This window comes from Pan paniscus, chromosome 11 (assembly GCF_029289425.2).
Source record: "Pan paniscus chromosome 11, NHGRI_mPanPan1-v2.0_pri, whole genome shotgun sequence".
Taxonomy (NCBI): Eukaryota; Metazoa; Chordata; class Mammalia; order Primates; family Hominidae; genus Pan; species Pan paniscus.
The window spans coordinates 5,597,691-5,625,578 of record NC_073260.2 but is presented as its reverse complement, the minus strand read 5'-3'; the positions used below and the strand labels follow the sequence as shown (position 1 = coordinate 5,625,578).

At 51.2% G+C, this 27,888-nt stretch overlaps 1 protein-coding gene across 6 annotated transcripts in view; it reads right to left on the bottom strand.

Moving 5' to 3' along the window:
• The window catches only part of SARDH (sarcosine dehydrogenase), an 82,909-nt gene extending 71,172 nt beyond the window's left edge, over positions 1-11,737 (bottom strand). For 3 of the 6 annotated variants that reach the window (XR_008626631.2, XM_034929428.2, XM_034929424.3), the window contains exons 1-7: positions 11,613-11,737; positions 10,792-10,842; positions 7,285-7,645; positions 5,861-6,039; positions 4,738-4,917; positions 3,508-3,631; positions 3,209-3,309 (exon numbers count right to left, since the gene is read on the bottom strand). Coding sequence is in view for 5 of the 6 variants with exons in the window: in XM_034929428.2 (XP_034785319.1) it covers positions 3,209-3,309; positions 3,508-3,631; positions 4,738-4,917; positions 5,861-6,039; positions 7,285-7,615 (915 nt within the window). In the remaining variant the exon portion in view is untranslated. Of the gene's footprint in view, positions 1-3,208; positions 3,310-3,507; positions 3,632-4,737; positions 4,918-5,860; positions 6,040-7,284; positions 7,646-10,791; positions 10,843-11,201; positions 11,465-11,612 lie in introns of those variants that run through there. The other 3 variants (XM_034929425.3, XM_003822445.5, XM_055117498.2) reach the window with 3 other exon arrangements.
• Between the last annotated feature and the right edge of the window lie 16,151 nt (positions 11,738-27,888).

Sequence of the window (27,888 nt, the reverse complement as noted above, 5' to 3'; positions counted from 1 at the left end):
ATCCTGCTGCCTCTGAGCACCCAGTGGAGTGCCCAGTTCAGCATCAGCATCCAGTGGAGCCCTGGCCTTTCTCTCCAGGCAGCAGCCTCCTGCTCTGGCTGTCCCCAGTCTGGCCCTGGTGCCACTGACTCCCTGCCTCCTGACCTCAGCCCATGCCTTCCATCTGCCTCTTTCTTCCATCTGATCCCTGCCTGATTGCTCCTGCCCTCCGTGTTCTCTTCCTCCGAAGCGCCAGCTGGTGACGACTTCACAACCCTCTGTCCTTGTCCTTGTCATCACACAGCTACCACCTCATGAGCACCTGCTGTATGCCGGGCACTACGCCCAGCTGCATCACTCTGTCCTTCCTGCAGCACAGCCTGAGGCAGTAGGGATGGTTATGACCCATTTTGCAGAAAAGGGAACCAGAGCGGTGACAGACTTGGCCAGCCTGGGTAATGGAGGAGTCAGTGTTTAAACCCAGCACTCAGGCTCTTACCCACAGCTCTGCCCACAGATGGAGCAGCTGCTCCTTGCCACTGCAGAAGTACGCCGGAGCACGATTGTGAAACCACCTAACAGCGCCCGAGCCTCCTGCTTTAATGATAGCTCAGAGAGGGAAGAGATGAGCCTTAGCCACAAAGGAAGCTATGGGCAGAGCTCTCTAGGACCCAGGCCTGGGACAGATCCTCAGAAAAGGGAGGTCCTTGGGGCCACACAGCCCTCCAGCCACCCAAGAAGAAAGATGAACCACACGTGAGACCTGAGCCCTCACCTGCCAGCTGGAGCCCCCAGGCCCCAATGTGTGTGGCTGTGTCTGATCAGGGTGGACAGCGTCCTGCTGCACGAGGCTGCCACGCCCGGGGAGCTTCCTGAGCAGACAGAAATGGGCTGCACAGGTGCCATGCGCCCAGGAGAGGGCCCCCTGGCTTGTTCTGTGGCCCATTCAAGGGTCAGACCACAGCAGGTTGGCAGGTCAGGGCCAGCGGCCTGGCTCCTTCCTCAGATTCACACCAACTGCCTAGCTGCAGCCTCTGGAAGGGACAACTTCCAGACACCTGCCCATGGCCAGGTGTCAGAGGAACATGAGGGGCTTTGTGCGAAGCCCCAGATCTCCACTTTTCTCCTACGAGATCTCAGAGCTGCTGGGGCTGATGGCCCTTTTCCTGTGCTCTGGTACCAGAGGCACGCTGGGATCTGGACTGGCTTTGTAAGTAACACCCCCTAGCTTCGCTTGAATCTTGACATATACAGGAGGGGGCAGCTGCAGGGACCTAGGCCAACTCTGCCTTGCTTCTTCCCTGGAAAGGCACCTCAAAGGCAGGCCTTGGGAGGAATTAGGGATGGAGGATGGAGCCACAGTCCTGGGCTCGGTGGACATTCTGTGGCCACCCTCCCTGACGCCCCAGGACACAGCTCTGCCCACCCTCCCAGAGCCCACTGCGACCTGAGCGTGACCCCTGGCGGCCACCTAGGGGAGGAGGCTCTCCCCAGGGACCCGGAGCTAGGGAGGAGGCCTCAGCACTCAGCTCCGACACCCACCGTGTGACTACTCTTAGTCCCTAACCCGGCACATGGCACCAGCCACCTGCAGTGAGCGGCTCATTCTATAGACTCATTCTATGAACGAGGGGTCTTGTGTCCAGTGGGGCATGGCTTGCCCAGCGCACAGGAGTCAGAGGCAGGAGCGCACTGGGACCCAGTTTCCGGCCCCATTTCGCCACCTGCTTCACCACCCTGGTCTACGAAGCAGCCAAGCCTGGTACCTCCCCGGTGGCCATAGGGAAGCCAGGCTGGCACAGGGTGGCAATGGGCAGCCCCCAGGGATGAGGCTCCCAGCTCAGGGGCCCAGGCTTCCCTCTCACTGGCCCTGACCCTAAACAAGGGCAGTCTGTTCTCACACTGACCCTGCCCCACAGCCTCTGGCCCTGGCTCTCTGAACGGCCATGCTCTGTGCACGCTCCTTGTCCACCATGCCACCCTCAAGAGCCTCACCTAGATGCAGCCACCTCCTCCAGGGAGCCTCCCCTGGTCCACTAGGGCTGGGAATTCCTATAGCCCCTGAGACCCCATCAGAGCCCTTATCAGCATGTTCTGGAATTGCACATGTACTTGTCTGTACCTCCCCCTAGCTCAACCCAGCAAGAACTAGGTGTCTGTCTGTGTTATGGCCACAGCTTCTAGAATAGGGCCTGAAACACCAAGCTCACCCATCAATGTCTGATGCAGAGAGGGTTCGATGGAATGTGAATGGTTGGATTAATATGTGGGTGGATGCTGAAGGAAAGGCAGAGGGAGAGATGAGTGGCTAGAGGGATGGAGGGAGGGATTGATGGGTAGAAGTTTAGGTGGGTGGGTGGATGGAAGGATATATGAAAGAAGGGATGGACAGATGAACATGTGGATAAATAGATGAATAGATAGATGGAGAGACGGAGGATGGAAGAATGGATGGCGAGATGGCAAGATGAATAGAGGGAGGGAATGAGTGGAGGGAGGAATGGATGAAGGGAAGGGAGATGGGTAGAGGGATGAGGGAATAAATGGGAGAAGGCATGGATAGATACGGGAGTAGATGGATGGAGAGATGGATGGAGAGATGGAGGACTGGACAGAGAGAGGAATGAGTAAGGGAGGGTTGCATGATGAATGGATGGAAAGAGGGCAGTCAGTAACAAAGTGGCAGGAAGCTCCCAGCCACCATCCCTGGAGGGAGGAGTTGAGGACAGGAGAGAAGAGAGGGCAGGAGGCACCCAGCCCCAGGTGCCAGGAGGTGAACCCAGGCCCCCAACCTCCCTTGGCAGAAGGCTCTCAGGGAGGTTATTCATGCCAGGAACCAGCACCCTCTGAGACAGGCACCCCAGGCACACTGAGAGCATGCAAACATTCGGGGCTTCCCTGAAACTCCTGGGCACAGAACATGGCAAAAAGCTAGGCTGCCTGCACCACGCAGGACAGGCTGGACTGTGTTCTGGGCATCAAAGAGAGGCCAGGTCCTGAGGAACCAGGGGGTCAGCCCCAACAGGGATACGCCTGTGCTACCTAGTTTAATCCTCACACCACCCGGAAATACCCCATGTTACAATCCCCATTTCACAGATGAGGTGACTGAGGCTTGGGGCAGTGAGGGAACCCACGAGGGTCACACCACCTGGGTTCAAGCTGGGATTCAGAGCCAGGTCTCTGTGCCCCCCACAGACTGACACAGAGCCCAGGGCTGTCCACCTACCTGAATCCCCTCGATGCGCTCGGTGACGACATAGGCATGGTGCATGGCCACCAGCGGGACCTTGACTCCAGCCATCCGGCCCACAGCACTTGCCCACACTCCTGCGGGCAGAGCACAGACAGCTCAGCTCTGCTGACACCTGGTGGGAGCTGCCTCTCAGGTGTGCACAGGCTGCCTCTGCAGACCTGTCTGCCCTAGCAGGGGCTCCCCACCCCAGAAAGAAGCCCTGCAGCGGTAGGAGCAGGTTTAGGGAGCAGCCAGCATGGCCACACAGGAGTCAGGAGAAATGCCACTCCCACCTGCACAGTTGACCACGCAGGGTGTCTGGATGGAACCATGCTGAGTCTCCACACCCGCGACCCGCCGCACCCCAAAATCATCCGTCCACACACGAATGCCGGTCACTGGGCAGTTCTCAATGACCTGGGATTGAGAGGAACTGCTTCTAAAATCCCACGGGACTCCCTGGGGGTGCTTCCCACCCCGCTCCAACCAACCCCTCCTCCCAGAGGGGAGCTGGGGACACTATTTCTGCTAGCAGCAGGCCCCCTGCGTCACTGTCATGGGAACGGGATGACCACAGCGCCAGAAAACTAGACCCACCCATGCCTTGACTTGGAGAACTTGAAAGTTGGGCAAGTTCTTTCACTTGACTTGTGGGGGGAACCCTCTTTTCATAACGTGAAAAAGTAGCTGACTTTTTTTTTTTTTTAGAAAAGCAAGATATTTGATTAATGGAAAGATTTGCAGTCTACTGCTTGGTAAAAAAAAAATCACAAAACAACAACAGCTTGGTTCTATTTTGCATACATATATATTTTCATAGAAAAATATTTGGAGTAAAACATACTAAAATGTCAATACTAGTTACTGCTGGGTGATTTTGACTTCTTTTTTGCTTATTTGTCTTCTTAAAATTGTTCTACAGGCCGGGGGTGGTGGTTTACGCCTGTAATCCCAGGACTTTGGGAGGCCGAGGCCGGTGGATCACGAGGTCAGGAGATCAAGACCATCCTGGCTAACACAGTGAAACCCTGTCTCTACTAAAAATACAAAAAATTAGACGGGAGTGGTGGCAGATGCCTGTAGTCCCAGCTACTCAGGAGGCTGAGGCAGGAGAATGGCATGAACCCGGGAGGCAGAGCTTGTAGTGAGCAGAGATCGCGCCACTGCACTCCAGCCTGGGCGACAGACCGAGATTCCGTCTCAAACAAACAAACAAAAAAATTGTTCTACAATGATGTGTAGAGTTGAGACAAACGCAGATACAAATTACAAGAAGGGCTTTTGATACGATTTGCTTGTGCAGCAGAGGAATGGGTGCACCCACGGCACGACCTGATGTCTGTGAACAGGCATGGCCTCCCCTTGGCAGGAGTGGACCAGAAGGCTCAGAGAGGTCCTCACTGGCCCAAAGTCACACAGCAGTCAGAGAATGGCTCTTGTTCTCTTGCCTTCTGCTCTCAGGGTTCTAAGGCAGGAGGAGTGGGCTGGGAACAGGGGACCCAGAGCCGGGCGGCCATCAGTACCTGTGCTCCTCGGGCAGAAGCTGCCCTGGCGAGGGTGGTACAGGTGCCAGCGGGGTCCATGGTACCGTCGTGCGGCACATACAGGGTCCCGTAGAGGTCGTCCACATTCATCAGCGGATACAGAGTCTTGGTCTCTGCCGGGCTCAGCACATGGGATTCCACACCATACACCTTGCCCAGCTAGGGGGACCCAGGGGAGGTTAACTGAGTCCGTGGGGAGCAGACCCCTGGGCCACTCCCCTCCCCAACTGGGCATCCACAGCAAACCCCAGCCTCACTTTCTCCCAGAAGCCTTAGCCGGTCCCCACGCCCCCGGAGCCTGTCCCTTGAATCCGCTTCAGCATAAGAGTTAAGGAGCAGGGGATACTGCGTTGAGGCAGGCTCCGGGGCCAGGCCGCCTGTGCCAATCCGACCCTCGCCAGCTGTGTGACCAACCTGGGGCAAAGTCGCTTCAGGCTCACTCAGGTGAAGTGGGGGTGAGAATAGTGTATGTCATTGACAAAGAACTTAGACCAGTGCCTGGCACAAAGTGTCTATTATATAAGATAAATAACCCCACAGGTCTAATACTTTGGGCCTGAGAGGTTTCCCAGTCAGAGCAGCTGTCAAGAGAGGCCAAGATCCTGTTTCAGGCTGTCAGATAGACCACGCCCCCACATTTGATTGGCCCAAGAACAGCCAATCAGTGTCCTCAGGCGTGGACCACTGGGACAGGGAGAAGCTGGGCCAATCAGATTCTCTGTCTGGGAATTCTGAATGAAGCCTGGCAAAGTCGCTTTCTCCAGGTGGCACAGCCAGCAAGGGGCAGCGCGAGGGCTGGAACCCAGATCTGTCACCTGCCGGGGCTCCTTCCCTGTGGCGTGTCCCCTTCTCCTGCGGCAGAAGGGTGCCCACCGACATGAGCCCCACTCCCGACCCCACAGGAGGCAGACTCATCCACACGAGCCCCCCCCCCAGCCCCCCGCAGGGGATGAGCACACGGACATGAACCCCCAGCGTACCTCCACCCTCACAGGGGGCCCACCCTACCCCCAACAGGGGGTGCACCCACCAATATGACCCCCCAGGGAGTGCACCCACCCACCCAAGCCCCCCTCCTTGCCCCCCGCAGGGGAGCACACACCGACATGAGCCTCTTGTACTCGTCCAGGCGCTGCCGGTTGGACGCGATGAAGAGGCCCCCATTCTGGATCCAGCCCGTGTGTAGTCCGGTCTCCTCCTCCAGCTCCCGGCTCACCACCCGCCGAGTGTGGGCCAGAAGCTCCACCTCCACGTCACTGGGCCGCAGCTGCCACAGCAGGCCTGCCCGGGAGGGTGGGTGCCATCATTCCCCAGGGAGTGGACTGCACCTCCTTCCCCCAGACGAATGAATATCAGGGGATACCCTGATATTCAACCATGGGTGTCTTTCTCTGCAAGGTCTTTCTCTGCAGGACCTGGGGGGCCTGGAGAGGTTGTTGAGCAGGAAATAACTGGACCAAGATGAATGTGAGGGAGGTCCCGCCCTTGGGCAGCTCAGAGAGTGACATAGCAAAGGCCCCCATTTTTGGAGCACCTACTGTGTGCCAACCCCCGTGCTAAGCCTGTCATGCCCTATGAGGAGGGCGTGATTCTCTTATAGATCAAGTTCAAGTGGCACCAACAGCTCTGTGGCCAAGGTCACAGAGCAGGTGAGTGGAGGGGGCGCCAAGACACCAACCCACTACTGAATGAAGCTTAAATCTGCACTCTCCCCAACAAAGGCTGCCCTCCAGCAGCTGAATCTGAGAGGTGGCAGGCCAGGGGTGTGGCTGGCGAAACGTCAGGGAAGAGGCTATGACAGCCCAGCTAGGGGGCCAGTGAGAAGGCAAGAGCAAGAGTTGGAGCAGTGGTTTGTGGGAGCCGGCTCGCATCAGCTCTCAGGAGCCCAGGGATAAACCTCTTCCCAGCTCCACAGTCAGTGACCTCACACTGGTGGCTTTTGCTATTGGCCAGGGTGGGAGTGTTCACACCACAGGAACTGGCTAACACTGCAGGTCAGGAGATCCAGTTTGCCAGGACACCCATGGCTGAAAGGGTGAAGGCAGAAGGTTGGCTGTCCTGGGACATGCACACCATAGGTGCTTAATATATACCCACTGGTTAGTTAGGAGAATGAGAACTGTAGAAGCCTCTGGTGCTCATGGAGGACACAGGTCTGCTTCACCCTCAATGGTCCCCGTCCGTCCTTCTCCACTCCCTGGAATGCCCTCAGTCCTGGTGGCTCTGTCCAGGAAAGGGGCTTCTGCCCTCTGGACAGCTGCCTGGAGTTTCCAGTTCTGGCCCCCGCTTCACTCTCCAGGCCACACAAGCAGCATCTTCTCCCTCCTCCCACCACAGCTCTTCAGAGACTGGGAGGGCAAGCAGTGCCCCCAGCTCCGCCCACCTGCAAACTGGCCATGCACCCTTCCCCAGGGTCTCTTCCCCAGGCTGGTTGTTGTGAACCAAGAACTGTCCCAGCTAGCAACGGGCTGTGGCCCCTCGCTATGTCCTATACTTCCCTGGCCCTACCTGGCCCCCGGTCCCTACCTGCCGTGTGCCAGGTGGTCCCAGAGGTCAGCCGCTCCCGCTCCAGCAGCACCGCCCCACTCATGCCCAGCTTGGCCAGGTGGTACAGGGTCTGGCAGCCCAAGCTGCCTCCACCAATGACCACCACGTTGGCTGTGCTGGGCAGGGGCCGGCTTGGGCCTTGGGCCACCACCGAGGTGCCTTGTCCCTCCTTCAGGGTCCGCTGATATGGCACACTCTTCTCGGCTGTGGGGCCAGCTGCGCTGGATAGGTTGCATGGCCCCATGCCCCGGGTAGGGCTCTGGCGAGGGTGGGCAGCAGCCACACGTAGGGCTCGGCTCAGTGAGGCCATGGGGGCTCCGGGCCTCAGCAAAACAGGCAGCTGGGGAGAGAATCAGAACTGGGTGGGGTGCAGAGGGGACACGGTGGGGGCTGTGCTGAGTACCCAGGCAAATAAGGGCCCTATGGTGTTACCTCCCAGGGCCTTCCTCTTGCCACTTCCCCATGGCATTCATTCATTCACTCATTCATTCATTCATTCACTCATTCATTCATTCATTCTGTGTGTATGTATTAAGGGCCTGGTATGCAGCAGGCTCTGTCAGTGCCCAGGGGCAACCTTGGTGAGGATAGGTCTCTGCCAGCCCACAGAAAAGACAGGGAGTGCCAAGCTCTGGGTAAGAGTGGGGGTCGGGGCCACAAGGGGAGCTAGAGAAGAGTGGTCGACGTGGCTGGCAGAGATCCAAAGTGAGACCTGAGGAAAGTGGGCTGCCCCATGAGACCGGGCAGGGAGGATGGGGAGGGGACTGAGGACAGAGGACCAATAGCTGGAAAGGAGGGGCTCCGGTCTCAGGGACACTCATCCCCCAGATCACAGACAGCGAGAGGCTGGGGCTGGGCGGGGGGGGGGGGGGCGTCCCGCCAGCCTTGAGAGCCCTTTCAGAGCTCAAGATGCCCCTGAGGGGCCAAGCAGCCCTGCGGCCCCACAGGTCTGTGCTGGGGCAGACCCCAGGTCCTGCGGGGTGGGGATGGGACCTGGGAGGCAGGAGTGCCCAGAGAAGGTGGTGGTAGTGGCACAGCAGGGCAGGGAGGGGGTTGTGTTGAGGGATGGAGTCACTTGCACTCCCAGACAGAGAGCCAGGAGGAGGGAGAGGCATCGTGGATGCTACAGCAGTGGCCACAGGGTATCGGCAGGCAGCCTCGAGATGGGGCACCCAACCCCCAAGCCTGGAGCCAGCACCTCCTCCTGGGCAGGCCCCTCCCAAACCCAGACAGGAGGTGTTGCCCCCTCATCAGCCCCAAAGCTCGGTGGGACTAAGGCGGAAGCTGATGAAGGATGTGGTGTCCCGGCTCTGCTCCCTTGGGGCCACCTGGGATTGCAGAGCAGGGGCTCAGAAGCCGGATTAACAGGCCTTCCTCCCCTCTGCTCCTTCCCAGCTGACCTACCCCAATTCCCTCCTCCTTCAGGAAGCCCTCCCAGATCTGCCCAGCCAGAAAAATCCAATAACAATGAGAATGCAAAAGGGAGCCCTCCTTCTCAGGAGAGAAGGCGCTGATGAAGACGGATGTCTCCTTGGGTGCAGGCGAGGCAGGACAGGAAGTCAAAGGAGTCACCATGTCCTGGGGACGCAGCAACTGTGGTGACTGCAATCAACACAATCAGCCTCCACATTTGCATTGTAACTGAGCTCGTGTTAACTGAGCTCGTTCAAGCAAAGCTATCTGCAGTAGGGCCTTTCCCCTGGAGAGGGCATGTGCACGTTGATTTTACCTGTCCTCAAACTGACCCTTTGCTCATTCTAATAGTAAAAAAACACACCCCTGGGTGGAGATTTTAAGATGCTAATGAGGCCGGGCTCTGTGGCTTATGCCTGTAATCCCAGCACTTGGGGAGGCCGAGGCAGGCGGATCACCTGAGGTCGGGAGTTCGAGACCAGCCTGACCAACATGGAGAAACCCCATCTCTACTAAAAATACAACATTAGCCAGGGGTGGTGGTGCATGCCTGTAATCCCAGCTACTCGGGAGGCTGAGACAGGAGACTTGCTTAAACCCGGGAGGTGGAGGTTGCAGTAAGCCGAGATTGTGCCATTGCACTCCAGCCTGGGCAACAAGAGTGAAACTCCGTCTCAAAAAAAAAAAAAAAAAAAAGATGCGAATGAGACATGTGACGTATGAACAAGCATGTACAGCTACCGCATGTGCACCCAGAGGACCAGCCATCACATGCTGCCTAGTAACCTCTTCCTCTCTTTCCACCCACTTATGAATAATTGTGGAAGACTCCCTGAAAGGGGGTTTCTCCAGCAATCATCAATGCTGCCTCACACTCAGGAGCAGCCCCCCGCCTGGAATCCTCTCTCTCCCAGGGTGCATCCGCACCTAACTTTCAAAATGTTCTTTTTCCTTTGCAATACATTGCTCTATGTTGCAGCTCTTTTGCTGTGTGTCTCATGTTTAAATTCTGTTTTGTTGTTGTTGTTGTTGTCTGTTTTTTGTTTTTTGTTTTGAGAAAGAGTCCCACTCTGTCATCCAGGCTGGAGTGCAGTGGCATGATCTCGGCTCACTGCAACCTCTGCCTCCTGGGTTCAAGCGATTCTCCCACCTCAGCCTCTCGAGTAGCTGGGATTATAAGTGCATGCCACCATGCCTGGCTAATTTTTGTATCTTTAGTAGAGACAGGGTTTCACCACGTTGGCCAGGCTGGTCTCCAACTCCTGACCTCAGGTGATCCGCGTGCCTCGGCCTCCCAAAGTGCTGGGATTACAGGCATGAGCCACTGTGCCCGGCCTAAATTCTTTAAACTAAGAAGTTAAGAACGGAGGTCCCACAACAGCCCTCAATGGAGGGGTGGGCTGGTGTCCTGCCCAGTGTGGACCTCCACTGCCCTTTTCTGGGATCTGCAGGAAAAGTGAAAGGGATGTGGCTGTGATCCAAGATGTGAAGTGCTGTGCCACCTACGTCAGTATGAATGACTGATATAATTAGCTAAGAAAGTCAGCCTCCTTTTTCAAGAGTGGACCATAGCTATGCACGTTCGTTCACTCTCATTGAACACCTATAGACACATGATAACGTCTCTACTTCACAGCGGGGGAGTCTGACACACGGAGAGGCTCCCTGAGGTGACCAGGTCAGAGGGCCTCCATGTGGCCATGCCGGGGACTCTCTCCTGCCCCCTCTTCTGACCATCCCAGGGGGACTCAGGACCCACTGCCACACTCTGTCCCACCTGAACTGTGGGCACTGCCCAAGCCCTGACGAAGCGCAGAACCCTGTCCTAGGCACAGTGGGGGATGTGAGGGGGATCCCAGCTCTCAGGCTGGTCAGGGCTGCCCCCCATCTCCTGCCCCAGTGCCCATCCCAAGGGAGGGGGCAGGGAGTCTGATTGCAGCGGCGTAGGGGAGTGAGGAGTTGTTGGAGCTTGTCCTCAGCCTCTCAGCCCTCAGTGTGTCAGCCCGCCTGGCTCCTGCCTGCAGAGGTGGCCCCGGACAAGGAGGTACGCCTCCTGCATGTGTCTGTACATACCTTCAGTCCTTGAAGGTCCACAGTCTTCCAGGAGCCCCCAGAATTGGTGCCCTACCAGGGGAAAGCCAGCTTGAGTGGCACCAAGGAAGGCCCTCCAAGGCTGAACACCCCCGCCCCACCCCCCACCCCCCACCACGGTGCCGCATGGCACAGCACACCTGGTCAGCTCTGGGCAAAAGCCTCCCTCCTCCTTCCGACTGTGCCCAAAAAGCGACAGCTGCTGGTGCCGGAGGCTGCCACGTGCCCCTTCACCACCTGCCTGGTCAGTCAGGGCTCTTCTGACTGTCAGACTGGGGGCTGGCAGCGGCCCCAGTGGGGACAGCCCGGAGCCCCTCCTGCCTGCCACCTCCCTGGAAACAGCTGCCTCCACATTAACCCACTCTCTTGCCCCCTCCAACTCTGTCTCGTACCTGAGTCAGCTTCCCAGGAGTGAGGGCTGAGGACAGCCCTGGGCTTGGGATCAGACAGATGGGTGGGGGTTTTGTCACAGGACTGGGGCCTTGAGCAACAACTTAACCTCACTGCAAAGCAGAGGACCCAGGAACCCCCTCCTCCTCCCAGGCTCAGGGGGTGGCGGGAGTCAAGCGAGGAGAGCGCCTGGCACCTTCGCCTGGTGGGGGAAGGCAGACTGTTGTGGGGAGGAGCGGCGGGGGGCGGGGAGGCAGCTGCCCATATGGTGAACCCTGGTCCTGCTCATGCAGCTGGATGGTTCCTGCAGCCAGAGGCAGAGGGAGATCCCAGCCAGATCCGACCAGGCCCAGCCCCGCCCACATAGGGGAGGCCCCAGCCTCGTCCCTCCCTGGGGGTGTACCTCCAAGTACCTCTTGTCAGCTGCAGTGCCCCTCGGCCCTAAGAGTGCTTGGCCCAGCAGAGGTGCCTTCACCTTCTTGCTTCCCAAGCAGTGGCCTGGCCGGAACTCCAGGCCTCCCCCGCCCCCCACCCTCGCTGCCAGCCCCATGTCGCCGCCCAGGATCTGGGCGGAGCGTACCGCCCACCACCGCGGCTTCTTGGCCAGCTTAGTCGGGGCTTCTAGGCCAGCCCTGTGGGCAGCTCCCTCTGAGGGCGGCAGAGCAGGGTTGTGAACCCCATGCCCCATTACCCGTAGGCGACCTGGCAGTCACCCTCCCGCTCCAACCCTCATTTCCTTGTCTCTGAAACAGGCGCCTCAGGGTTGCTGCAGTGGACCCAGGCACCACCTGCCTGCTGGAGCCTGCCTGAGCTCCCCACGCCCAAAAGGAGCTATGCACAGGCAGGGTGGGCAGGAAAGGTGGGGTCGGCAGCAGCTTGGGCCAGGGGCCTGTCCACTGCAGGGAGGCTCCTTTGGTGAGGTCATCTCAGCACATGCCCCAGTTTGCTCACCCCCAGGGACAGGATGCTCACTGCCTTCAGAGGCGAGAAGGCCTGGGTCAGCTTCCCAGGGACAGGGTCTCCTGGTCTGTCTGCGTCCTGCTTTCCCGAGCTCCCAGACCCCTCTGGTGTTTGGGGAGACGCCCCCAAGCCACTGGCTACTGCACAGCACGTAGCCCCCAGGGCAGGGATTCCAGCCTCCATTGACTGTTGGGGACAGCAGTGCCCAGGGAGGGGGCCACACAGCAAGCTGGTGGAGGAGGCAGACCGGACGCTGCAGCCTGACTCTGGGCTGGGGCAAGTTACCCATTCCCAGACAGAAGTAGACACCCAGAGGAGGGGTGTGAAGGAAACCCAGAAAGAATACACCTCTGGATGCCCAAAGAATCAGAACAGGTGCTGATGGAAAGTCACATCTCCTCCTCGCGCTGGATCAAAGACGGGGCATTTCAATGGCAGTCTGTTAATATCGTAATGATGCCAGCTGCCAATACCGGAAGCGATCGTATAGTAAACTGCTGTAATTAATACCAATCAAATCATTGTGTTCTTATTCACACCGAGGATGTCCGACTGTCTTGTTGCCAGCTTGTCTATCCTCTACATTTACTGAATGCCCAATGTATACAAAGCACTGCTGGGAAACCTATAGTGACATCTAAGACCCAGCCCCTGCCCTCGAGGGGCTTAGGGTCCACGAAGCAGACAGATCCAGGGAGAGACACGACACCACGAGGCTGGCTTCCTTCCAGCAGGGAATCCAGGAGGACCTCTTAGAGGAGGGGGCCTGGGCTCTGGGCCTGACCACGTGCTGACACCATTCTCAGTCCCTGCCTCAAAGGCAAAGGGCCCACTGGCTTAGGCCCCTGGCTGCCTAGTGGAAAGCTGGCTCCGCCAGTTTGAGGCTTACCTGGGGTGGTGTGGGGGTCCTGGGGCAGAGGATCTCCTCTTTGGATGGCGTGGCTTGCTCAGCGGCCTGAGCTAGGGCTGTGCTCACCCAACAGGGTGACAAACGAGCTCAAGAGGGCAAGGAAGGAGTGTGGCCCAAGTTCTCCCAGGAGTCCTGGACGTGCAGGTGCATGGGAGAAAAACGCAGCAGTCGCCACAGCTCCAGGGCAGTGGCCGGGTAGCCCACACTTCTCCTGTCCCTGCACTCAAAGACAAGTTGCAACTGTTGCAAAACTGTTACAAGCCAAGAGGGCAGCACAATGAACCTGCACTTTGGACAAGGGGTGGTGGCTGGGGGCCGCTCCCGGCCTGTTAGCTGTCTGTCAGTATCGTAGGATTTTCATCCGGCAGGGCCTGTTAGCACCCAGCTCCGGTCTGGGAGAGGTGGAAAGGCTGTCTCCCCCCAGGGACTAGTAGTCACAGCTCTGGAGAGGCCAGACAGGAGGAGGCCAAGACAGGGTCCTGTACGATCTTGGGCTGGTCTTATCACCTCTCCCTTTGCTGAGACTTAGTTTTCCCATCTTGGAACAGGAGGCTGGAAGCCCTGCCATGTCAGTTTCACAGAAGCCTTGTAAATTTCCCTGAGTAAATTTCCTTCAGTCCTGCTCTAGATCACACCAACAGAGGGGCTGCCACCTCAAAGAAGTCACCCCACCAGGGATAAAGTCCACTTGATCACAGTGCATGATCTTTTTAATGTGCTGTTGAGTTTGGTTTGCTAATTTTTTTTTTTTTTTTTAGACGGAGTCTTGCTCTGTCGCCCATGCTGGAGTGCGGTGGCACGATCTCGGCTCACTGCAACCTCCGCCTTCCCGGTTCAAGCGATTCTCCTCCCTCAGCCTCCCAAGTAGCTGGGATTACAGGCACGCACCACCGTGCCCAGCTAATTTTTTGTATTTTTAGTAGAAACGGGGTTTGACCATGAATGGCCAAGCTGGTTTCGAACTCCTGACCTCAAGTGATCCCCCCACCTCGTCCTCCCAAAGCGTTAGGATTACAGGTGTGAGCCACCGCGCCCAGCTGGTTTGCTAATATTTTGAGAGGATTTTTGCATCTATGTTCATCAAGGATATCGGTCTATAATTTTCTTTCTTGTAATGTTATCTGGCTTTGGTATCAGTGTAATGCTGGTCTCGTAAAATGAGTATGACTCTATGTTTAGTGTTCTCTGAAGAAAACTGTGGTGCAAATCAAAGTCACAGTTGACTCTACATTCAGGAGTGAGGGGCTGCCTCCAGGTTCACTGCCCTCCCCAGCCTCCCCGCCACCGCTCCAGTGGGGACTGTGGTAGACTTGTTCCTCTGCCCTCGTGGCCTGGACATACCTGAGCCAACCCCAAGACTCTTCCTCTGGCTCAGGCTGGCCCTCTCTGCAGGCCCCCACCAGCCCTTGGCCCCCACTTGCTGGCCAGGCTTCCAGGACAGAGAGAGGTGCCTGCAGGCTGCCCTCTGACGGGGCAGAAGTCCAGGGAGGAAGAAGCGGAGGCGTTGGGGGAGGAGGCTCCTCCACCGAGCTCTGCGTGCAGCCCGGTGAAAGAGGACATGAGCAACAGCATCCCAACCCAAACTATAACAGCCAACATCACCACTGACCGGGAGGAAGGCAGTGCCCCAGTCACCTCTGAGGGCCTCCTGGGAGTCAGGCAGCGTGCTAAAGGCTTCACACGTGTCATCTCAAATGAGACAGCAACAACTGCTACCCATCGTGGAGATGGGAAAACTGAGGGAGAACACAGCCAACAGGTGCCAGACCCAGGTGATTCATGGGCCAGGGAAATTTCCAGAACAATTTTCAAGGGCTGAATTTACACTGCCAAGATTTTATTTTTTCAATAAGAACCTGAAAAAGAAAACTACCACTGAATATCCCCGTGATTTCATGAAGACAGAATGTTTTCTATCCTCTGTCAAAGTAGAAGAGATGCCCTCCCAGGGTAAGGGTGGTCCTTCCTGAGAAGCAGGTGGCTGCCCCCATCTGCCTGACACCGATGCACAGAGGCAGCTGGAAATGGCTCCAGGCCTAAAGCCATCTGGGCACAGGCATTCCCAGGAATGAGCTGCTGAAGTGACCCCCACCTGGCAGTTGTGGCCTGGGGCCGTTGTGGGCTCGGGCTCCTGAGGGCCGGAATGCAGACCCTCATTCCCCAGAGCACCCTCTCCACTCCATGGCCTAACACTGTTTGTGAGTGAAAGAAACATGGTGGATGGAATCCGCGGTGGAATCCATGGAAACACGGTGGATTCCCGCAGCTGAGCCTGTGCCAGGCAGGTGCCAGGAGTGCTTCAAAATCATCTCGGGGCCGGGCACGGTGGCTCACGCCTGTAATCCCAGCACTATGGGAGGCCGAGGCAGGTGGATCATGAGGTCAGGAGATTAAGACCATCCTGGCTAACACGGTGAAACCCCATCTCTACTAAAATTAAAAAAAAAAAAAATTAGCCAGCGTGGTGGCGTGCGCTGGTAGTCCCAGCTACTTGGGAGGCTGAGGCAGGAGAATGGCGCGAACCCGGGAGGCGGAGGTTGCAGTGAGCTGAGATTGCACCACTGCACTCTAGCCTGAGACTAGAGCTAGACTCCATCTCAAAAAAAAAAGAAAAAAGAAAAGAAATAATCTCGGGGCACTGTGTCCATGGCCGCAGGCACTGCCACCGTCTGATGGGGACACAGGACATGGAGCTTCAGAAGGACTTCCTGCCCACAGTGGGGAGCTGACCTCAGCCCTGGCGTAGGGCCCCAGTCTGCACTGGGGATTTGGAGAGAAGGATGGAGAAGCAAGAGGGAGGGCAGAAGCTGGAAGCCTGGGCTCACCAGGGTCTGAGACCCACAAGCACCACCTAGACCCCTCAGCTAGTCAGCCAAACCTTCCAGGGCTCTCATGTGCCTGCCCAAGGGCAGGGGATCCCTGGCATGACCCATGCTGTGCTTTGTGTCTTTGTATGTGTTGCCCTGGAAACTCCCTGTAAAAATCCAGATTTCCAAGCTTCAATCTTGAAAAGCTGGCCACATGGGGCCCAAAACCCATTGGACACACTTAGGTGGGTCACTCCTAGTCCAGCTGGCCACAGTTCTTACCCTGCATTTTGCCCTTTTGCATTTCCCGCTGGCATCTGGGAGCTTTGCCCTTCCAGCACTGACCAGGACTCACAGCACTGACCAGGACTCTCCATCCAGCTGCAGGAGCAAGAGTAACCTTCAAAGGAGATGCTGATGCTGGCTGGGCAGCCAGGGAACTGTGCGTCTTGCACAGAACGGAGGGTGGGAGGACTGTGCAGTGCTCTCTTTGGGCCCCAGAATCTGAATGCCCTTCCAGATACTCAGGTGAGGGCAGCAGCCCACCACGGATGAAAGTCACTGGTCACCTCCAGGCTGTCTGCCCTGGAAGAGTAGCCTTGGCAGGAAACACCACCCCTGGTGGCCACACGTGAGTATTACAACCTGGCGGAGCTGGACCCAGTCTCAGAAGGGGACTAGCAGGCAGATAGGGGCTGACCTTACACTGGTTGGGACTGACAGCCTAGGCTCAGCCTGGCTCCTATCTTCTCTTCCAGACCACACCAGCAGAGGGGCTGTCACCTCAAAGAAGTCACCTCCGCCAAGGATAAAATCCACTTGATCAGGATGCATGATCTTTGTAATGTGCTGTTGAATTTGGTTTGCTAATATTTTGGTGAGGATTTTTGCATCTCTGTTCATCAAGGATATTGGCCTATAATTTTCTTTTCTTGTAATGTCCTTGTCTGGCTTTGGTATCAGGGTAATTCTGGCCTCATAAAATGAGTTTGGAAGGTTCCTTCCTCTTGAATTTTTTGGAAGAGTTTGAGAAGAATCAGCATTAATTCTTTCTTAAATGTTTGGCAGAATTCACCAGCGAAGGCATCAGATATCCTGGGCTATTTTTTGTTGGGAGGTGTTTGATCACTGATTCAATCTCCTTACTCATTATTGGTCTGTTCAGATTTTCTAGTTTTTTGTTTGTTTTGTTTTTGTGTGTTTGTTTTTTTGAAGTGGAGTCTTGCTCCCGTCACGCAGGCTGGAGTGCAGTGGCACGATCTCAGCTCACTGCAACCTCCACCTCCCGAGTTCAATTGATTCTCCTTCCTCAGCCTCCTGAGTAGCTGGGATTATAGCCTGCACTACCACGCCCGGCTAATTTTTGTATTTTTAGTAGAGACGGGGTTTCACCATGTTGGCCAGGCTGGTCTCCTGACCTCAGGTGATCCGCCTTGGCCTCCCAAAGTGCTAGGATTACAGACGTGAGCCACCACGCCCTGGCCGATTTTCTAGTTTTTTTTTTGGGGATTCAGTCTTGGTCGGCTGTCTGCTTCTAGCAATTTATTCATTTCTAGGTTATCCAATTTGTTGGCATAGTTGTCTATCATTTCTTTGGTATCAATTGTAATCTTTCCTCTTTCATTTATAATTTTATTATTTATTTGAGTCTTTTTTTATTTTAGTCTAGCCTAAGATTTGTGGGTTTTGTTAACCTTTTCAAAAAAACTCAACTCTTAGTTTTGTTGATCCTGTCTATTGTTTCTTAAGTCTGTATTTCATTTATTTCTGCTCTGATCTTTCTTTCTTTCCTTCTGCTAACTTTGGGCTTAATTTGTTCCTCATTTTATAGTTCCTTGAGGTGTGAAGTTAGGTTGTTTATTTGAGATCATTCTTAATGTAGGCATTTATTGCTATAAACTTCCCACCTAGAATCACTTTTGCTGCATCCTATGAGGTGTGGTATATTGCATTTCCATTTTCATTTGCCTCAAGGTATTATTTTATTTCCCTTTTGATTTCTTATTCCACTCACTGGTTGTTCAGGAGTGTGTTGTTAAATTTCCACACACGTGTAAAATTTCCACTTTTCCTCCTGTTATTGATTTCTAGTTTTATACCATTGTGGTTGGAAACGATACTTGATATGATTTCAATCTTCTTAAATGTGTTAAGACTCGTTTTGTGAGCTAACATATGATCTTTCCTGGAGAATGTTCCATGTGCACTCGACAAGAATGTGTGTTCTGCTGCCATTGGATGGAATGTTCTGAATCTATCTGTTAGGGCCATTTGGTCTGTAGTGTTGCTCAAGTCTCCTGTTTTCTTATTGATTTTCCAGCTGGATAATCTGTCCACTGTTTAAAGTGCTGAAGTCCTCTACTATTATTGTAATCTATTTTCCCTTCAGTTATGTTAATATTTGCTTTACAGAGTTAGGTGCTCCCATGTTGGGTGTGTATATATATATATATATATATAGAGAGAGAGAGAGAGAGAGAGAGAGAGAGACAGAGAGACAGAGAGACAGAGAGACAGAGTCTTGCTCTGTTGCCCAGGCTGGAGTGCCGTGGCATGATCTCGGCTCACTGCAACCTCCGCCTCCCAGGTTCAAGTGATTCTTCTGTCTCAGCCTCCTGAGTAGCTGGGACTACAGGCACGCACCACCACACCTGGCTAATTTTTGTATTCTTTTAGTAGAGACAGGGTTTCACCATATTGGTCAGTCTGGTCTCGAACTCCTGACCTTGTGATCTGCCCGCCTTGACCTCCCAAAGTGCTGGGATTACAGGCGTGAGCCACCGTGCCAGCCTAGTACACGTATTTTTTGAATTGTTATATCCTCTTGATGAATTGATCCATTTATCATTATATAACAACTGTCTTTGTCTCTTGGGATAGTTTTGATTTAAAGTCTATTTTGTCTGATATAAGTGTAGCCACTTATGTTCTCTTTTGCTTCTCATTTGGATAGAATAACATTTTTCAGCTTATCTGTGTCCTTAAAGCTAAACCAAGTCTCCCGTAAGCAGCATATAGTTGGATTTTGTTTTGTTTTGTTTTTTAATCCATTCAGCTGCTTAGTGGCTTCTGAGTAGATAATTTAATCAATTTAAATTTAAAGTAATTATTAATAGGTAAGGACTTATTACTGCCATTTTGTTAATTGTTTTCTGATTGTTTTGTAGTCTCATTGTTCCTATCTTCCTCTCTCGCTGTCCTTATGAGATTTTTTTTTGTAGTGGTATGCTTTGACTCCCTTTTATCTTTTGTGGGTCTACTACAGTTATTTTTCTTTGTGGTTACCAGGAGGTTTATGTACAACATTTTATAGTTATAACAGTTTAAGCTGATAACAACTAAACTTTAGCCACATACAAAAACTCTACACTTTAATTTCTCCTCTCCCATATTTTATGTTATTGGGGTCATACTTTACATCTTTTATATATTGTGTATCCATTAACAAATTATTGCTATAATTATTCTTTAAATTTTATACTAGAGTTAAAATAATTTATGTGTCACCATTACAATATGCTATGCTTTGGATGTTTTTGTTTTCTACAAAATTCATATTAAAATTTAGTCCCCAGTGCAACCGTATTGGGAAGTGTGTCCTTTGGGGTGTTTACTTCATGATGGCTCTGCCATTATAAAAGGGCTTGACGGAAGAAGTTTGTCCCCCTTTGCTCTTCTACCCTCTGCCTCTGCCGTGTGAGAATGTAGCAAGAAGACCCTCACCAGACACCAGATGCTGACGCCTTGATCTTGGACTCCCCAGCTTCCAAAACTGTGAGAAATACATTTTTGTTCTTTATAAATTACCCGGTCCGTGTCATCCTGTTACGGCAGTGCAAAATGGACTAAGACACAGTGGCAGAGTACTCCCAATTTGACTATATTTTTATCTTCACAGAGTTTTTATACTTTTGTGTCTTCATGTTGTTACTGTCCTTTCATTTCAACTTGAGAAACTCCCTTTAGCATTTCTTGTAAGGCAGTGATAATGAACTCCCACAGCTTTTGTTTGTTTGGGAAAGCCTTTATCTCTCCTTCATTTCTGGACATCTTTCCCAAGGTTGACAGTTTTATCCTTCCAGCCCTGTGAATATATGATCCCACTCTCTCCTGGCCTATGAGATTTCTTCTGAGAAATTCACTGATAATCTCCTAGGGGTTTCCTTGTATGTGATGAATTGCATTTCTCTCACTGCTTTCAAATTTATCTCTGTCTTTGACTTTTGAGAATTTCTCTTTTTTGAAGATTTCTATTTTTAATTTTTGTGGGTACACAGTAAGTGTATACATTTATGGGGTACATGAGATGCTTTGATACAGTTATGCAATATGAAATAGGCACATCATGGAGAATGTGGTATAAATCCCCTCAAGTATTTATCCTTTGAGTTGCCAAAAATCCAATTACACTAAGTTATTTTAAAGTGTACAATTAAGTTAATTTGACTTCTACCTTTCCATTGTGGATGCCCTTTATATCTTTCTCTTGTCTGATTGTTCTAGCTATGACTTCTAGTACTATGTTGAACAACAGTGATGACAGTGGCATCCTTGTCATGTTCCAGATTTTAGAGGAAAGGGTTTCAGTTTTTCCCCATTCAGTATAATCCTAGCTGTGGGTCTTTTGTATATGGCTTTTATTATGTTGAGGTATGTTCCTTCTATCCCCAGTTTTTTGTTTGTTTGTTTTTTGGTTTTTTGTTGTTTTTTTTTCTTTGAGATGGAGTCTCGCTCTGTTGCCCAGGCTGGAGTGCAGTGGCACGATCTCCACTCACTGCAAACTCCGCCTCCCAGGTTCATGCCATTCTCCTGCCTCAGCCTCCTGAGTAGCTGGGACTACAGGTGCCCACCACCACACCTGGCTAATTTTTTGTATTTTTAGTAGAGACAGGGTTTCACCATGTTAGCCAGGATGGTCTCGATCTCCTGACCTCGTGATCCACCCACCTCGGCCTCCCAAAGTGCTGGGATTACAGGCATAAGCCACTGCGCCCAGCCCTTCTATCCCTAGTTTTAAAAATTTTTTTTAAATTATGAAGGGACATCGAATTGTATTAAATGCTTTTTCAGCAGTAGCAATTGAAATGGTCATATGGTTTATATTCTTCATTCTGTTGATGTGTATCACGTTAATTGATTTGCATATGTTGAACCATTTGCATATGATGTATCCCACTTGGTCGTGATGAATGATCTTTCTAATGTATTGTTGAATTTGGTTTGTTAGTATTTTACTGAGGACTGTTATATCAATATTCATCAGAGGTATTGGCCTGTAGTTTTCTTTTTATGATGTGTCTTTGTCTGGTTTCAGTTTCAAGGTAATACTGGCCTCATAGAATTACTTTGAAAGTATGCTCTTACTGAATTGACCCCTTCATCATTATATAGTGACCTTGTCTCATATTATAGTTTTTGTCTTGAAATCTATTTTGTCTGATATAAGTATAGCAACTCCTGCTCTTTGGTTTCCATGGAATATCTTTTTCCATCCATTTATTTTAAATCTCTGTGTGTTTTTATAGGTGAAGTATGTTTCTTGTAGGCAACAGGTCAATGGTCCTGTTTGTTCATCCATTCAGCCAGTCTATGTCTTTCAATTGGAGCGTTTAGTCCATTTACATTCAGTGTTATTATTGATAAGTAAGGGCTTATTCCTGCCATTTTGTTTTCTGGTTGTTTTGTGGTCTTCTCCTTCTTCTATCTTTCCTCCCTATCTTCCTCTAGTGAAGGTGATTTTCTCTGGTGATATGATTTAGTTTCTTGCTTTTTATATTTTGTGTACCCATTGTATGTTTTTTGGTTTGAGGTTACCATAAGACTTGCAAATACTATCTTATAACCCATGATTTTAACCTGATAACAACTTAACACTATCTGCATAAACGAATAAGCAAAAAGAAAACTAATAAAGACTCTATGCCTTAACTTCATCCCTGTTTTTTAACTTTTTGTTGTTTCTATTTATATTTTATTATACTGAATATGTCCTGGAAAGTTATTGTAGTTATTCTTTCTGATTGGTTCATTGTTTCATCTTTCTACTTAGGATAAGAGTAGTTTACACACCACAGTTACAGTGTTATAACATTCTGTGTTCTTCTGTGTACTTACTATTACCAGTGAGTTTTGTACCTTCAGGTGATCATTTATTGCTCATTAATGTTCTTTTCCTTCTGATCAAATTACTCCCTTTAGCATTTCTTGTAGGACAGGTCTGGTGTTGGTGAAATCCCTAAGCTTTTGTTTGTCTGGGAAAGTCTATTTCTCCTTCATGTTTGAAGGATATTTTCACTGGATATACTAGGGTAAAAGGTTTTTGTGTTTTTTTTTCCTTCACCACTTTAAGTATGTCATGCCTCTGTCTCCTGGCCTGTAAGGTTTCTACTGAAAAGTCTGCTGCCAGACGTATTGGAGCTCCATTGTATGTTATTTGTTTCCTTTCTCTTGCGGCTTTTAGGATCTTTTCTTTGTCCTTGACCTTTGGGATTTTGATTATTAAATGCCTTGAGGTAGTTTTCTTTGGGTTAAATCTGCTTGGTGTTCTATAACCTTCTTGTACTTGGATATCAATCTCTTTCTTTAGGTTTGGGAAGTTCTCTATTATCCCTTTGAATAACTTTCTACCCCTATATGTTTCTCTACCTCCTCTTCAAGGCTAATAACTCTTAGATTTGCCCCCTTTGAAGCTATTTTCTAGTTCCTGTAGGGGTGCTTCATTGCCTTTATTCTTTTTTGTCTCCTCTGACTGTGTATTTTCAAATAGCCTATATTCGAGCTCACTAATGCTTTCTTCTGCTTGATCAATTCTGATGGTAAAGGATCCTGGTGCAATCTTCAGTATACCAATTGCATTTTTCAGCTTCAGAATTTCTGCTTGATTCTTTTAAATTATTTCAGTATCTTTGTTAAATTTATCTGATATAATTCTGAATTCCTTCTCTGTGTTTATCTTGAATTTCTTTAAGTCTCCTCAACACAGCTATTTTGAATTCTCTGTCTGAAAGGTCACATATCTCTGTTTTTCCAGAATTGGTTCCTGGTGCCTTATACTTAGTTCATTTGGTGAGGTCATGTTTTCCTGGATGGGGTTGATGCTAGTAGATGTTTTTTGGTGTCTGGGTATTGAAGAGTTAGGTATTTATTATAGTCTTCTCTGTCTGGGCTTATTTGTAGCCATCCTTCTTGGGAAGGCTTTCCAGATTTTGAAAAATACTTGGATGTCGTGATCTAAGCTGTATCTGCTTTAGGGGGCACCCCAAGCTTAGTAATTCTGTGGTTCTTGCAGACTCGTAGAGGTACTGCCTTGATGGTCTTGGAAAAGATCCAGGAGAATTCTCTGGATTATCAGGCAGAGACTCTTGTTCTCTTCCCTTTCTTTCTCCCAAACAAACAGAGTCTCTCTCTCTCTGTTCTGAGTCACCTAAAGCTGGGGATGGAGTGACAAAAGCACCCCTGTGACCACCACCACTATGACTGCACTGGGTCAGACCTGAAAGCCAGTACAGCACTGGGTCTTGCCCAAGGCCTGCTGCTATAAACTCCATGGCTATTGCCTATGTTCACTCAAGGCCCTGGGGCTCTACAATCGGAAGGTGGCAAAGCCAGCTAGGCCTGTGTCTTTCCCTTCAGGGCAGCAAGGTCCCCTAGGCCTCAGGTGGGTCCAGAGGTGCCATCTGGGAGTCAGGGACTAGCGTCAAACAGTTCAGAAGTCTACCTGGTGTTCTACTGTATTGTGGCTGAGCTGGCACTCAAACCACAAGCAGCAGTCCTTCCCACTCTTCCCTCTCCTTTCCAAAGGCAGAGGAGCCTCACCCCATAGCCACCACCACCCCAGGCCGTGAGGAGTAGTGCCAGGCTACCAGCCAATGTTCCCTTAAGACCCAAGGTCTCTTAAGTCAGGTCGTGGTGAATGCTGCCTGGCCTGGGACTCACTGTTCAGGGCAATGGGCTCTCCTCTGGCCCAGGACACATCCAGAAACGCTGTCGAAGAGTCAAGTCCTGGAATCGAGGACCTCAAGGGCCCATCTGGCGCTCTACCCCACTGTGGCCGTGCTGGTACTTGAAGCCAGCAAGTCTCAGAGGCTCACCCAAGGCCCTCAACTTATAGTACCTGGGTATCACTGTGGGTTATTGAGGGCCCAAGGGCTCTTCAGTTAACAGGTGATTGAGAATGCTTCCAGGACTGGGTCCTTCCCTTCAAAGTAGCAGGTTCCCTTCTGACCCAGGGTGTGTCCAGAAATGTCATCTGGGAGCTTGGCCTGGAACAGGGGCCTCACGACTCTGACCAGTGCCCTATCCTGTTGTGGCTGAGCTGGTATCCAAGATGCAAAACAAAGTCCTCCCCACTCTTCCTTGTCCTCTCCTCAAGCGGAAGAAAGGGGTGTCTTTTAGACCCACAAGCTGTGCAGCCTAGGATTAAGGGAGGGCTGACGCCAGAACCCTCTTGGCTGCCCCAGCTGGTGTCTCAGTATGTTGCATGCGCCCCTGCCCCCCGCCCCACGAGTCCACTGTCTCTGGGCCTAGTTCAGCACTGGGACTCACCTAAGAGTTGCAGTCCTTATGTTGAAGACCTAGATTACCTCTCAAGTTTACTTGCAGACACAAACCCAGTGTCTCTTCAAATATTGCTTCTTATCCATTCTACTTCTCATCCATTTTACTTTCTTCTTCTGGAATTTGTCTAAATTATATGTACGTTGGAACTTCTCCTTCCATCTCCGTCTTCATTAGTTTCATCTCTGCGTCGTCAAGGATGTCATTAGAACTATTTTCCAGTTCACCGATTCTTTCTTGTCTAATCCAAGGTTAAACCCATACATTATGATGTAAATATCTGTGGTACAAAAGGGCTGCTTGACCCTGAGAGCTCACTGTGATAAACAGCGAGACACCAAGGGCCATTTTCCTTCTCTCAGAGAGGCTGCTCCAAAATCCAGCTTCCCCCAGGACCAAGAACTTCCTTCTGTTAGCAAAGGGAGCTACAAGTTCCCCTGCACTCCAAGGTCCTAGAGGGCTGGGCAGCAGGCATTCTCTGAAAACTCCCAGAAGCCACTGGAACCCAAGTCGTTTCCTGTTTCCTCCACCTGACAAGCCATTTTCTCATGTTTGCACTATAAGAAGGTAGTCATGGGGTGGAGGCGACAGTGTCTTTCTCTGGAATGCAAACCCACTGTGTGTCTAACAGTGGCATTGGCCTTCCTGCACGCCTTGTAAATGTCCCCCCAACTGCACCTCTTCCTTGGGCCACACCATGCGATGTGGCGTCCATTCCAAATCCAATTTCCTGCCAGTTCCAACCCAGATTTTGCAGCACTAGTTCTGCTTGATCTTTTCCCAACTGACTTGGTTATTTTCAGAGTTTCTTGCTCTTTACACATATTTCCAATCCTTTCTATTCTGCATCACACACAACTATTTTGTATTCTGCTTCTGTGGATCTGATTCTGCACCCCATGGTTTTTGCTGCCTCTGTGCGATGCATCTTGTTTCCTTGGATGATCTGTGCTTTTTGACAGTTAATGTGTATTTCCTAGAACATTACCTCTGGGGATTATTTGAGGCTGAAAGTGGATTTGCATTTCCTTTTTCCAGGCACCCAGGAGAGCCAAAAATCCCCGTATTCTACTTCAGACTCTTAGCTCCAGGTTTTTCGAACCAAAGGAAGTGTAATTTCAGGCTGGAACCTTCTTAGGTGTCAAATCAGAGTTGCACATCGTATTACTGGTGCAGTACAAAGTACCACACACTCCATGGCTGGAACAACAATTTGTTGTCTCATAGTTCTGGAGGCCCAAAGTCCAAGATATGAGTGTTGGCAGGGTTGGTTCCTTCTGGAGGCTCTAGGGGAGAATCTGTTCCATGCCTCTCCCTTAGTGCCTGGTGGTTGCTGGCAATCTTTGATGTTCCTTAGCTTGTAGATATGTCATCCCAATCTCTGTCTCCATCTTCACACAGTGTTCTCTCTGTGTGCAGGTCTCTCTCTGTGTCCAAGTTTCCCCTTTCTACAAGGACCCCGGTAAGACTGGATTAGGGTCCGCCCTAATGACCTCATCTTAAATTGATTACATCTGTAAAGACCCTATTTCCAAATACGATCACATTTACAGGTATTGAGAGTTAAGAGTTTCAAGATGGGGGGTGGGGCACAATGCAATCTGTAACACGTGCTTTCAGGTTAGTTCTCTTTCCACCCACTGTCAATAAGGAAGGAGACCACTACTACTTCTGCTGCCCTCCTCCCCCAACTTTGCCTAGTTCACAAGACAGGAGGAAAGAGAGAAAGCAAAAAATTAGAAATAAACAGAAGTAAGATAAATAGCCAGACAACCTTGGCACCACCACCCGGCCCTAGGAGTTAAAAAAAAGTAATAATAATAATATCAACCCCTAACCTAAACTACTTGTGTTATCCGTAAATTCCAGACATTGTATGAAAAAGCATTGCAAAACTTTGTTCTGTTCGCTGATGCATGCAGGCCCCAGTCACGTTTCCCATGCTTGTTCGATTTATCACGACCTTTTCACGTGGACCCCTTAGAGCTATAAGCCTTTAAAAAGGCCAAGAATTTCTTTTTCAGGGAGCTCGGCTCTTAAGACGCAAGTCTGCTGATGCTCCCGGCTGAATAAACCTCTTCCTTCTTTAATTCGGTGTCTGAGGAGTTTTGTCTGCGGCTCGTCCTGCTACATCAAGGTACAAGAAAGAGAATTTCCTGTGCTACCTCAAGGTACAAGAGAATTTCCTTTGCAATCCCTTGGTGGTGGTGGTGGCAGCAGTGTGTCTATGGAGGTGGGTATTTCTACTCTTCCTGATGTTGGGGGTGAGGCCTGTTGGGGTCCCGGCTTTAAAGAGGGGCTTGCCTTGGGTGGGCCCTGGGTTTTGTCTCGCTCGCACGCCCAGCCAGGTGATAAAGATTGGCCCTTAAGCTCACCCAGTTGGGCAAACACCCATAAGGAGGAAGCCAGCCCCCCCGTCTGGATTCCTGCCTTTACTTCGGCATGTGTTTTTCTTTATCACCAGCTCATTGATGGAATTACAAATATGTTCCCAGTGTTTTTGTTGTCTTATCAGAAGGGTTGATCAGGATATGTAACCTACTGCACAAGACAGAATAATGGCCCCCCTGAAAGATATCCATGTTCCAGACTACGTCACAGTCTGGAACCTGTCAATGTGTTAGCTTTCACTGCAAAAGAGACTTTGCAGATGTGATCCAGGGAGATTGTCCTGGATCATCTGGGTGAATCTAATCATATGAGTCCTGAAAAGTGGAGACCCCTTCCCAGCTGTAACCCGAGGGAGACAGATGTGACTTTGGAAGAGGGGCCAGAGAGATGCCACTATGCTGGCTTTGAAGATGGAGCAGGGCGCCATGATTCAACAGATGCAGCAGCTTCTAGAAGCCGGAAAAGGGAAGGCAATGGTTTCCCCCTGGGGCCTCCAGGAAGGAACCTAACTCTGCTGACACCTCCATTTCAGCCCAGCGAGACCTAGGCTGGGCTTCTATGACCTACAGAACCATGAGATAATAAATGTGTTGTGTTAAGCCCCCACGTGTGTAATTTGTGACACAGTGATAGAAAAATGAATGCACACACTGCTGGAGGCAGAAGGCAAGCCTCTGGAGACAACACGCATTGCTCCTTCCCTGGCCGGAAACTGTATTACTATTTTTTAATCTTCCTCACCCTTCCTTTCTCTCATCTTCATCCAACTTTAATTCATTATCTTTCTTAGTGTTTGTATTTGTGCCGTGAAGTCTACTTATGCCTCCATCACTCTATTTTCCAGGTAAAAGTCAAGAAATATCATTGTCTAATCATTCTAACATTTCCCAGAGTAGACAAAGATGTTTGACAAAGCCTTCACTTTTAAGGAACGCAAAAAACTTAGAAATCTCTTTTGTTTGATTAAAACAAATAAAAAAAAGACTTGTTCCCAGAGATGCCGCTTCCACACTCTGCCCCAGTCCTTGGGGCAGCTTTCCAGTCATCCAGCCGGAGTTTGCCCCT